Source organism: Ailuropoda melanoleuca, chromosome 14 (assembly GCF_002007445.2).
Source record: "Ailuropoda melanoleuca isolate Jingjing chromosome 14, ASM200744v2, whole genome shotgun sequence".
Lineage (NCBI taxonomy): Eukaryota > Metazoa > Chordata > Mammalia > Carnivora > Ursidae > Ailuropoda > Ailuropoda melanoleuca.
The window spans coordinates 51,069,674-51,083,162 of NC_048231.1; the positions used below are offsets into that span (position 1 = coordinate 51,069,674).

Here is a 13,489-nt window from a genome sequence, read left to right on the forward strand (position 1 = left end):
AAGTTTAAGTCAGTTGCCCAAACTTATAAGTAAACACAGCTGATATTTAAATCAGTTCTGTTTAACCCAAAGCATATGTTCTACTATACTATGATGCTGCCCATTTCCAAATAATACTATAATATGACATTCCTTTAAAACAGTTAATTCGGAGGGGAGGTTAAGATGGCGGAGGAGTAGGGGACACCTTTTTCAGCCGGTCCCCTGAGTTGAGCTGGATAGGTACCAGACCAGCAGGAATATCCACGGAATCAGCCTGAGACGCAGGAAGATACATCTGGATCTCTACAAATGAACATCTCCAGCGCTGAGTATCGAGGTACGAAGCGGGGAGCCATGAAACCGCGCACAGATATCGGAAGCTAAACAGAAGGGGGAGGGAGCCGCCGTGTCAGGGCGCCGGGAAGCGGTAGCCACCTGCAAGGGGGAGTGGACAGACCGCGGACCCGCACGCTTGAGACAGCAGGCTGAGAAGGGAGCTCCGGGAGCGCACGCGGGACGGCTGGCGGTTGGCGGGCCACCTGCACGGGGGAGCAGGCGGACTCGCGGACGGCACCCGCGAGACAACAGACTTAGAACGCGAGCTCCAGGAGCGCGCGCGCAGGGCGGCTGGCGGGCCACCTGCACCGGGGAGCGGGCGGACCGCGGACCCGCACTCTGGAAACGGCAGACTGAGTCCGTGAGCCGGGAGCGTGCACCACCAAGCATCTCACGGAGCTCCGGAGCTCCGGTGTGCTCACTGGATCGAGGCTGAGACCGGGAGCTCCGGGAGCGTCCGCGGGGCGGCTGGCGGCTGGAGGGCCACCTGCACGGGGGAGCAGGCGGACTCGCGGTCAGCACCCGTGAGACACCAGACTGAGACGGGGAGCTCCGGGAGCCCGCGCGGGGCGGCTGGCGGCGGGCGGGGTTGGAAACACAAAGGACAGAGACGTGCCGGCCCTGGAAGTGAGGGCTGGGACGCCGGGTGTGGGGCGCACAGCCCGGGATGCTGCAGGGTTGAGCAGCACCAACAGAAACAGAGTTAAAGTGGCCAGAACATCAGTGGAGAACGATCCGCGATCCCTCTGTTCTGAGACAGAGGCTGAATTTCAGCCGCTGCTGCTCTCTCAGAAGAGGCATAGCAAACCGCCAGGGAAAGCCGCCAGAGAACAAAAGCCCGGAAATACCGGCTCACAGGGTGCCCATCCCCATCCCCCCTCGCAAGGGACACAGAGACTCTACCCAAACAGGGTTTTCTGAGTACCTGCAGGCAGGCCCCTCCCCCAGAAGGCAGGCTGAAAAATCAAGAAGCCCACAACCCGGAGCGCCTGAGTGGCGCAGTCACCAAGCACCTGTCTTCGGATTAGGGTGTGATCACAACGCTCCGTAAGGAGTCCTTCATCGGGCTTCTCCACCGGGAACCTGCTTCTTCCTCTCCCACTCCTCTGCTTGGGTTCCCTTTCTTGCTGACTGTCTCTCTCTCTCTCAAATAAATAAATAAACTCTTTAAGGAAGAAGCCCACATCCCTAAGATCTCTATAAAACAAGGGCGCACGGCCTGGGTCCCAGTCAACACTTGGGCTCTGGACAACCCTGCAATCTCTCTTCATCAGAATGACGAGAAGGAGAAGTCCCCCCCAGCAAAGAAAAGATAATGAGTCTGTGGCCTCTGCCACAGAATTGGCCTCGGCCACAGAATTAATACATATGGATGTATCCCAATTATCAGAAATGGAATTCAGAGCAACAATGGTCAAGATGATGAGTAAACTTGAAAAAAGCATCAGAGAAAGCGTTGCTGAGAATATAGAATCCCTAAGGGCAGAAATGAGAGCGAATCTGACAGAAATTAAAAATTCTATGAGCCAAATGCAGTCAAAACTAGAGGCTCTGACGGCCAGGGTCACCGAGGCAGAGGAACGCGTTAGCGAATTGGAGGATGGGTTAGTAGAAGAAAAAACGAAAATAGAAGCTGGTCTTAAAAAAATCCACGCCCACGAATGTAGATTACGGGAGATTACTGACTCTATGAAACGATCCAATGTCAGAATCATCGGCATCCCTGAAGGGGTGGAGAAAAACAGAGGTCTAGAAGAGATATTTGAACAAATTGTAGCTGAAAACTTCCCTAATCTAGCAAGGGAAACAAGCATTCGTGTCCAAGAGGCAGAGAGGACCCCATCCAAGCTCAACCAGGACAAACCTACGCCACGGCATGTCATAGTGCAATTCGCAAATATTAGATCCAAGGATACAGTATTGAAAGCGGCCAGGGCAAAGAAATTTCTCACGTACCAAGGCAAAGGTATCAGGATTACGTCAGACCTGTCTACAGAGACCTGGAATGAGAGAAAGGCTTGGGGGGGCATTTTTAAAGCTCTTTCAGAGAAAAACATGCAGCCAAGGATCCTTTATCCAGCAAAGCTGTCATTCAGAATTGATGGAGAAATAAAGACGTTCCAAAATCGCCAATCATTAACCAATTTCGTAACCACGAAACCAGCCCTACAGGAGATATTAAGGGGGGCTCTATAAAGGTAAAAAGGCCCCAAGAGTGATACAGAGCAGCAAGTCACAACCGATACAAAGACTTTAAAGAGAAATGGCATCATTAAAATCATATCTGTCAATAATCTCTATCAATCTAAATGGCTTAAACTCTCCCATAAAACGCCACAGGGTTGCAGATTGGATAAAAAGACATGACCCATCCATTTGCTGTCTACAAGAGACTCATTTTGAACCCAAAGATGCATTCAGACTTAGAGTAAGGGGATGGAGTACCATCTTCCACGCAAATGGACCTCAAAAGAAAGCTGGAGTAGCAATTCTCATATCAGATAGACTGGATTTTAAACTAGAGGCCATAGAGAGAGATACAGAAGGGCACTATATTATTCTTAAAGGAAGTATTCAACAAGTGGATATGACAATTATTAATATATATGCCCCCAACAGGGGAGCAGCAAGATACACAAGCCAACTCTTAACCAAAATAAAGAGACATATAGATAAGAACACAGTAATAGTAGGGGACCTCAACACCCCACTATCAGAAATAGACAGAACACCCTGGCAAAAACTAAGCAAAGAATCAAAGGCTTTGAATGCCATACTCGACGAGTTGGACCTCATAGATATATATAGAACACTACACCCCAGAACCAAAGAATACTCATTCTATTCAAATGCCCATGGAACATTCTCAAGAATAGATCATGCTCTGGGACACAAAACAGGTCTCAGCCAATACCAAAAGATTGAAATTATCCCCTGCATATTCTCAGACCACAACGCTCTGAAATTGGAACTCAACCACAAGGAAAAACCTGGAAGAAACTCAAACACTTGGAGGCTAAGAACCATCCTGCTCAAGAATGACTCGATAAACCAGGAAATCAAAAAACAAATTAAACAATTTATGGAGACCAACGAGAATGAATACACAACGGTCCAAAACCTATGGGATACTGCAAAGGCAGTCCTAAGGGGGAAATACATAGCCATCCAAGCCTCACTCAAAAGAATAGAAAAATCTAAAATGCAGTTTCTATATTCTCACCTCAAGAAACTGGAACAGCAACAGAGGGACAGGCCTAACCCACTGACAAGGAAGGAGTTGACCAAGATTAGAGCAGAAATCAATGAATTAGAGACCAGAACCACAGTAGAGCAGATCAACAGGACTAGAAGCTGGTTCTTTGAGAGAATCCATAAAATTGATAGACCACTGGCAAAACTTGTCCAAAAACAAAGAGAAAGGACTGAGATTATTAAAATTATGACTGAAAAGGGAGAGGTCACGACCAGCACCATTGAAATTGCAAGGATTATTAGAAACTTTTATCAACAGCTATATGCCAAAAAACTAAACAATCTGGAAGAGATGGAGGCCTTCCTGGAAACCTATAAACTACCAAGACTGAAACAGGAAGAAATAGATTTCTTAAATAGGCCAATTAACTATGAAGAAATTGAGTCAGTGATAAACAACCTTCCAAATAATAAAACTCCAGGCCCAGACGGTTTTCCTGGGGAATTCTACCAAACATTCAAAGAAGAAATAATACCTATTCTCCTAAAGCTATTTCAAAAAATAGAAACAGAAGGAAAGCTACCAAACTCATTCTATGAGGCTAATATTACCTTGATCCCCAAACCAGGCAAAGACCCCCTCAAAAAGGAGAATTACAGACCGATTTCTCTAATGAATATGGATGCCAAAATCCTCAACAAGATCCTTGCTAATAGAATCCAACAGTACATTAAAAGGATTATCCATCATGACCAAGTGGGATTCATACCTGGGATGCAAGCATGGTTCAACACTCGCAAATCAATCAATGTGATACATCATATCAACAAGAAAAGACTCAAGAACCATATGATCCTCTCAATTGATGCAGAAAAAGCATTTGACAAAATACAGCATCCTTTCCTGATTAAAACCCTTCAGAGTGTAGGAATAGAGGGTACATTTCTCAATCTCATAAAAGCCATCTATGAAAAGCCTACTGCAAGCATTATTCTCAATGGGGAAAAGCTGGAAGCCTTTCCCTTAAGATCAGGAACACGACAAGGATGCCCACTCTCGCCACTATTATTCAACATAGTACTAGAAGTCCTTGCAACAGCAATCAGAAGACAAAAAGGGATCAAAGGTATCCAAATCGGCAAAGAAGAAGTCAAACTGTCTCTCTTTGCAGATGACATGATACTCTATATGGAAAACCCAAAGGAATCCACTCCCAAACTATTAGAAGTTATAGAACAATTCAGTAAGGTGGCAGGATACAAAATCAATGCCCAGAAATCAGTTGCATTTCTATACACGAATAACGAGACTGAAGAAAGAGAAATTAGGGAATCCATCCCATTTACAATAACACCAAAAACCATGCGTTACCTTGGAATTAACTTAACCAGAGACGTAAAGGACCTATATGCTAGAAACTATAGATCACTTTTGAAAGATATTGAGGAAGACATAAAAAGATGGAAAAATATTCCATGCTCATGGATTGGAAGAATTAACATAGTTAAAATGTCCATACTACCCAGAGCAATCTACACTTTCAATGCTATCCCGATCAAAATACCGAGGACATTTTTCAAAGAACTGGAACAAATAGTCCTTAAATTTGTATGGAACCAGAAAAGGCCCCGAATCTCCAAGGAACTGTTGAAAAGGAAAAACAAAGCTGGGGGCATCACAATGCCGGATTTCGAGCTGTACTACAAAGCTGTGATCACAAAGACAGCATGGTACTGGCACAAAAACAGACACATCGACCAATGGAACAGAATAGAGAACCCAGAAATGGACCCTCGGCTCTTTGGGCAACTAATCTTTGATAAAGCAGGAAAAAACATCCGGTGGAAAAAAGACAGTCTCTTCAATAAATGGTGCTGGGAAAATTGGACAGCTACATGCAAAAGAATGAAACTTGACCACTCTCTCACACCATACACAAAAATAAACTCCAAATGGATGAAAGACCTCAATGTGAGACAGGAATCCATCAAAATTCTAGAGGAGAACATAGGCAACAACTTCTATGACATCGGCCAGAGCAACCTTTTTCACGACACATCTCCAAAGGCAAGAGAAATAAAAGATAAAATGAACTTATGGGACTTTATCAGGATAAAGAGCTTCTGCACAGCCAAGGAAACAGTCAAAAAAACTAAGAGACAGCCCACGGAATGGGAGAATATATTTGCAAAGGACACCACAGATAAAGGACTGGTATCCAAGATCTACAAAGAACTTCTCAAACTCAATACACGAGAAACAAATAAACAAATCATAAAATGGGCAGAAGATATGAACAGACACTTTTCCAATGAAGACATACAAATGGCTAACAGACACATGAAAAAATGTTCAAAATCATTAGCCATCAGGGAAATTCAAATCAAAACCACACTGAGATACCACCTTACGCCAGTTAGAATGGCAAAGATAGACAAGGCAAGAAACAACAATTGTTGGAGAGGATGTGGAGAAAGGGGATCCCTCCTACATTGTTGGTGGGAATGCAAGTTGGTACAGCCACTCTGGAAAACAGTGTGGAGGTCCCTTAAAAAGTTAAAAATTGAACTACCCTATGACCCAGCCATTGCACTACTGGGTGTTTACCCCAAAGATACAGACGTAGTAAAGAGAAGGGCCATATGCACCCCAATGTTCATAGCTGCATTGTCCACAATAGCCAAATCATGGAAGGAGCCGAGATGCCCTTCAACAGATGACTGGATTAAGAAGCTGTGGTCCATATATACAATGGAATATTACTCAGCTATCAGAAAGAACGAATTCTCAACATTTGCTGCAACATGGACGGCACTGGAGGAGATAATGCTAAGTGAAATAAGTCAAGCAGAGAAAGACAATTATCATATGATTTCTCTCATCTATGGAACATAAGAACTAGGAGGATCGGTAGGGGAAGAAAGGGATAAAGAAAAGGGGGGTAATCAGAGGGGGGAATGAAACATGAGAGACTATGGACTGTGAGAGGCAAACTGAGGACTTCAGAGGGGAGGGGGTGGGGGAAGGGGATAGCCTGGTGATGGGTAGTAGGGAGGGCACGTATTGCATGGTGCACTGGGTGTTATACGCAACTAATGAAGCATCACTTTACATCGGAATCTGGGGATGTACTGTATGGTGATTAACACAATATAATAAAATAAAATTAAAAAAAAAAAAATAAAATAAAACAGTTAATTCATTGATCTTAACTCATTATATCAAAACTACTTAATAAAATGTGAAAAGCATCTTTTAGAAATAAAGTGCTATACAAATATAAAATATTTTAATATACTAATATTTCAAGTATATGTTCACTCTATATTAATGTTTCAGATCTCTCTCATGTATCTTGCAGCCTAAATTCTCTAATGTAGAGGTGATGCCTGGGGGAAAGAAGATTCCTTGTGCACTGAGGGAGGGTATCTCAAGGGTCCCACTTCCTTCAGATGTTCAAATCCTACTATCTTGAACTCAGCTTTTTTAGCCCAGAAATGGCCTAAAAATACACCATTTAGATATTGACTCTTATGAACCATGTTCACATGATACCAGAAAAATATTTTTTTTATATTCTGTGATTCAAAATGCAATACTGTTGACCCTTGAACAACGTGGGTATAAACTGTGTGAGTCTGCTTATACCTGCATTTTTTTCAATAACTATAGAACAGCACTACAAACATATTTCCTTTTTGAAGTGAAAGAACTGTACTCTGAAAACTATTAAACACTGATAAAAGAAATTAAAGATGACACAAACAAATGGAAAGATACCCAATGCTCATGGAGTGGAAGAATTAATATTGCTAAATGTCCATATTACCCAAAGCAATCTACAGACTGAATACAGTCCCTACCAAAATACAAACAGCATTTTCAAAAACTAAAACAAATGATACTAAAATTTGTATGGAACCACAAAAGACCCCAAAAAGCAATTTGAGAAAGAACAAAGCTGGAAGTACCATAATTCCAGATTTCAAGTGATACTACAAAGCTGTAATAATCAAAACAGTATGGTACTGGAACAAAATCAGACACAGATCAATGGATCTGATAGAGAGCCCAGGAATAAACCACACCCATATGGTCAATTAATCTATAACAAAGGAGGCAAGAATATATAATGGGGAAAGTCTCTTCAAAAAATGGTGCTGGAAAGCTGGACAGCTACATGCAAAAAAAAAAAAAAAAGAGAGAGAGAGAGAGACTGGCCCACTTTCTAATACCATACATATACACGCAAATTCAAAATGGATTCAAGACCTAACTGTGAGACCTGATATCCTTATGATTTTCTTAATAATGATTATTTCTGGCTTATTTTATTATAAGAATACAGTATATAAGACATATAGCATACAAATGTGTATTAATCAACTGTTTATGTTATTGGTAAGGCTTCTGATCAACAGTAGGTTATTAGTCAAGTTGTGGGGGAGTCAAAAGTTATTACACGATTTTCCGGTGCATGGGGGATTGGCACTCCTAACATCTATGTTGTTCAAGGGTGAACTAGAGTCACATAGAGCAGACTTACATCCTTAGACTGGCACAGAACTTCCCAAATAGACTATTAGTGCAAAAGCAGATGGGCTCATGTGTGACTCACGTTTTTAAGACCATCAGGATATGACAGCCATCTCCTCAGTAAACGTGCACTAGCCAAACGCGCTGAGGACCACAATGTGCAAGGAAGCTCCTTCCTTGGGCAGTGCTGCCCGTGCACAGACAACTGATTTTTCCAGCTTTTTTCTGGTCATCTCCAGTTAGACTGACACCTTGGGCCAGGGGTGGAAATAAGATTTGGTAGGTGTTTTCCTTCTTATTCACCTTTGTCAATACAGTTTGCTTTTCCCATCCCAACTGGGAAACATCATTCAGTCTTACATGGTGATTTTAAGGCTGATTGCTCAGTGTCTGGGAGGTTTCCTGCTGACATCTCTCTTGTAGCATCTACAGAGTGCCATTTACCTGGTAGCTTGTGTTACTATCAGGGTAATGATTTCAGTATGTTTACTGCCCAGCAGATAAAGGAGAAATATGCCCTTCACTATGCCTTTACAACTTTAAAAACTAATGTTTGGTTGGAGAGCTCAGACATTAAATTAACAAGGGTACTTTCAGTGCATCTAAACCCTTTCCAGATGTTGATCACCAGATTCTTAAAAACTTAGCAATGTTGTATTAAAGAATCTCTACAAATCCACTTTCAAATCCAAAGCAGAAAGCTGTTCCTAATGAATCAACCAGTGAACCAAAAAGTGATAGTGAGACTTAGGTTCTGATTCCATTTGGTAAGTCATGCACTGCTCATTATGTAAGAGACATGACAGTGGGAAGTAGGTGGGCTTGGGGGGGGTGGGGTCAGAGGTTCATGATGGTGGCGGCCAAATATTTTATTTAAAAGAGCCCAAGAAAGGAAGAATTAACTGGAAATCACAATGGTATGACATATAGAACCACCTCACTTTCAATATAGTTCCAGAATTCCTTTTTAAAGGCTGATCTCCTAAGACCATTAAACTAAATCCTTCCTTTAATTTCAACTGAGCTAGGTGTGCCATGGATGAATGATGTGTCCCTCCCCAATTTCACATGCTGAGGCCCTGACCACAATGTGATGATATTTGGAGATGGGGCTTTAGGGAGGTGATTCAGTTTAGATGATGAGGTCATGAAGATGGAGCCCCCATAATTAGCATCCTAATAATAAGAAGAAGGGAGACAAAAGCTCTTTCTCTCCAGATGTACATACAGAGGAAAGGCCGCTGAGCACCCTCTGAGAAGACAAGGAGGCGGCCATCTACGGCAGGAAGAGGGCCCTCACTGAGGACTGAATCTATAAGAATCCTGCAGGACTTCCAGGCTCTGCAGCCATGAAAAAAAAAAGTCTATCATTTGAGGTACCCAGTCTTTGGTATTTTGTCATAGCCCAAGCTTAGACAAAGGCAAAATACAACTTTAAGTTCTGGATTACGGTCAATGTCAAAACCAAACCAATGTATTGGATTACGGAGGCTGTGAGGGCCCCAAGAGAGTTCACTCCTAGAATGCTGGGTGGGCAGTGATAAGGTGAAAGAGAGGAAAATCAGAGCACAGATGAGCATACCTACCTTCTGGTCTTGCCTAGAAGTTTGTCCCACTGCCTCAATCCAGCACATTTCCGGAGACTAAGGCAGAGCCTAGTGTAGGTGCCAAGGGCAGTGGGACATCACAGACCTAGGCCTTCTCTACTTTGGGAAGGTCTCCTCCAAAAGAAGTTTCTAAAAACACTTAGCCTCTTAGCTTAGTCCATCATATGAAAGTCTTTTGAAGCCCAACTTAACCAAACCCACTTCCCCTGTATCCATGTAGTATTATGGAAGAAGAAACTTTGTCCCAGAGGCCATATTTTTTAAATTATACCACTGATTGCTAATATAGTTATAAAAAAGGCTTTGTTAAATAGGATATTTTCCCTGTAGAAGAAATTTTTTTTTTTTATCCTTTGGGGTATTATAAATAAAACAAGTATATATACGCTGGAGAAAATTTAGAATACAACAGATAGTAGAAAGAAAAAAGTTCAAATCACCTGTTTACTCTATTAGTTAGGGAGATACCACTTTTTAATATATTTATTTCAGCATATACTTTAGTCTTCATTGTATTATACATATATATGTATATATATATACACACATATTATATATATATAATCATATAATTTTAAAATTTAAAAATATAATATATAAAATTTAAATTGTGGAATTTATTGTTTTATACCAGTTTTTCCACTTGACAACATAAGCTTAAGTAGATCATTAAATGGTCTTCCATGACATTATTCTTAATTGTTGTAAAATGCATTTTTGTACTAAGGTAACATTAACTAACCCTCTAATGTTGGAAATTATACTGTTTCTGATTTTTCATTATTATAAATAAACTGCCATGAAAATCCTTCTAGTTAATTATCTGCAACCATTCTTCCTATTTCCTTGGAATGAATTCCTAACAGGAGATTGCTAAATTTAGACCTACCTAAATTTTTAACACTTTTAAAAGAAGTGTACTTTTAAAAGATTTTAACAATTCATGTGTGTACTATTTAACAATTTATATGTGTACTATTCAAGACACATGTATTTCCCAGTCACTAAATTCTAGAAATTGTTGCAGGTAAAAAGGTAAAGAGACAAATCGGGCACAACAGTGACAGCCCATTTATTCCCATTATCAAATCCAGGGGTAGAGGAACTGGGATTGATGCATCTTCCCTAATAAACACCAAACCCACAGAATGGATTCCTGGGTGTTGTTCCTGCCATTAAGAAGACAAGCAGCCCTTGAGAAGACTCAGTTTTCCCTTCCCTGAGTCTAGCCAAGCACCTCAATTAAATATGAGAGATGATCTTGGATCCATGTTCCAGCTGGCTCCTGAGCGAGCCAAAGGACTTAGGAAAGAGAAAAGCAAAATATCTCAATCCTCTTAATGAATCCTCTTAGCTTGAAATTAATCGAGTATTCTCAATATCAAGTTATTTTTTAAAGGTGCTATGGACAAAAGGAAAAAAAGCACCAAATGCCATTGTCACTAATTTTCCACCTTTGATCTTGAGTCAGGACGCTCCTGTGATACAAGTCATTCTCCACCAGAAGGGACATGACATCAAGGTTGTTTTGGTACCGCTTTTTAACTGTTCCTGGACTCTACCCTTTAGTTACTTTCAGTGAGAACTACAAGTGGGTGACATGGGTCTTAACAGGACATCCCAAATAACAGGACAGCAGCCCCTCCACGACAAGGACTTAGCCTTCATATGTTCTTTTCTTCCACACGAGGCTCACTTCTTAATGATTCATTTACTCCTGAGGGCAACTCATGAGCAAAGGGGTCTCCTCTTCTAGAATCAAGTGCCATGTCTCCGGGTCAGATAAGGCTTACTTAATACAGCACTTGCAGACAGCACTTCCTGCCCTGCTGCAGGTTACTTCAAACAACATTTTTGTTTTTATTTTTCTTTATTTTTTAAAACAATATATGTATAAACAAGTTTGAAAGGTGTTCTTTACTCATTTCTCAAGGCAATATATGAAGACTTAATACACTCCTTAGCAAATAGCACAAGCTTCCCTAACACCGGTATTACAAAAATACCTATACTTCTTACACATTCTCTGATTACACTAATACAAAAACTGTATTTTCAGAAGTTAGAAAATGCATCAAAACAGGAAATGAAAACAAAGAGCATACCTGATAAAAATTAGGCCAGAATGTACTAATGGCCAGTTCTGCCCTGTTCCACGTGCGGGTAGGGTCTCCAGATATGTTCCAGATGGGACTCCCCAAAGGCCCGTTATTGACCTTCACATAGACATTGAGTAGCCCGGGAGCAGCGTTACTCTTGCTGGATACAAAATAGTGAAAATCAATGCAGTGGGTGTCGTTTTCTTTCAGCTGAGGTAAGAGGAGGTGGGCTCTCTGCCCCTCAGGTCTCCCAGATGTGTTCACCAGCATGAAAGAGCCTGTGGAAAGAAAATCAAAGGAGAGTTACAACTGGAAATACTACTTTCTGGTCATCTCTCAAAGCCACCATCATTTACGTGGTGGGTTGACATTGCAATGCCACGTATCTTACTTAGGCTTTTAGAGTCCCTTTCTCTTTCACACCTTTTCACCTCAAAGTATTCTCAAGATCAGTGAATGGAAAATTCCCTTGAAGTTACTGCATTTACTCTCCTAAGTAACAAAAATTCCTATAATTTCCTGACCTGCACTGATCATCTGGTAGTCACTAGCCACATGTGGCCGCTATTAAAATTAAGTAAAAACCCATAATATTAAAAGCTTAGGTCCTCAGCCACACTAGCCACATTTCAAGTGCTGAATGGGCTCCTGTGGCTGATTGCTACCATATTGGGAAGCACAGATATTGAACCGTTCCATCATCTCAGACTGTGCTGTGGGACAGCGCTATTCTAGAACAGTTCCACCATTTGGCAATCGCAGCCACTTTAATATTCTCGTGCAACCTACAGAGAGAGAACAGATTGGCCTGATTTGTGGAATCTTAGAAGACTTTTCTGGCCCTACGATGCTCCTTGTTGCCAATATAACATAATTTTCTTGCAGTTCATTGCCACCACCCCTTCCCCATTGCCGTCACAATGACTTCTTGATAGTGGAGGTCTTTTCATGACCGGGATGACGGAGCGTACTGATGCAATCATTGAGCCAATCAGAGGACAGGCATGCTCAGAAATCTCTGAGCAATGTGTATCTTTACATCCATAGCCCCAGCCCACCCACGGCTGCTGAAGTTTCCACGTGGATTCAAGCTTTCCAGATATCTTGGCATCAGGTGGGTCACTCAGGCCCTCCCCATGTCTAAAATCAACAGAAATGGCAATTAAAATAATTGTATGAATTTTATATACCATATTTTTGCTTTTATCTTCCTTTATATTTACATAAAGAAAGATAAAAGCAAAATGTTCTAAGACAAAAGGGAAAACAGAACATCATAAAGCCTTTTTGGCAGAAAGGAAAAATGTATTGAAACTCTGAGGGGAGAGAACACCTAAATTTGGAGAATAAAGATGAAAAAAGAAATACTACACACATATGGTTGGACTCATGTTTTCTACTGGGAGTGGAGACTATTCCACAGCTGAGTATTCTTTTTAAAATTTCCCTTATTGTGAACCATAATTTTCAAGGACGTGTGTGTGTGCGTACGTATGTGTGTGTGTATGTATTTTAGTACACACTCAACAAATACCAAAAACATATATACACTACTAGAAGAAGTGTAGATTTCTTTTTTTTTTTTAAAGATTTTACTTATTTATTCGACAGAGATAGAGGCAGCCAGCGAGAGAGGGAACACAAGCAGGGGGAGTGGGAGAGGAAGAAGCAGGCTCATAGCAGAGGAGCCTGATGTGGGGCTCGATCCCATAACACTGGGATCACGCCCTGAG

General features: G+C 41.6%; 1 protein-coding gene across 6 annotated transcripts in view; it reads right to left on the reverse strand.

The window, feature by feature from the left end:
- PTPRM (protein tyrosine phosphatase receptor type M) overlaps positions 1-13,489 on the reverse strand; it is a 784,719-nt gene that overhangs the window by 464,826 nt on the left and 306,404 nt on the right. For all 6 annotated transcript variants that reach the window (XM_019797919.2, XM_011222861.3, XM_034642281.1 and 3 more), the window contains exon 3: positions 11,763-12,034. In XM_019797919.2, the coding sequence (XP_019653478.1) occupies positions 11,763-12,034 (272 nt within the window). The remainder of the gene's footprint in view (positions 1-11,762; positions 12,035-13,489) is intronic.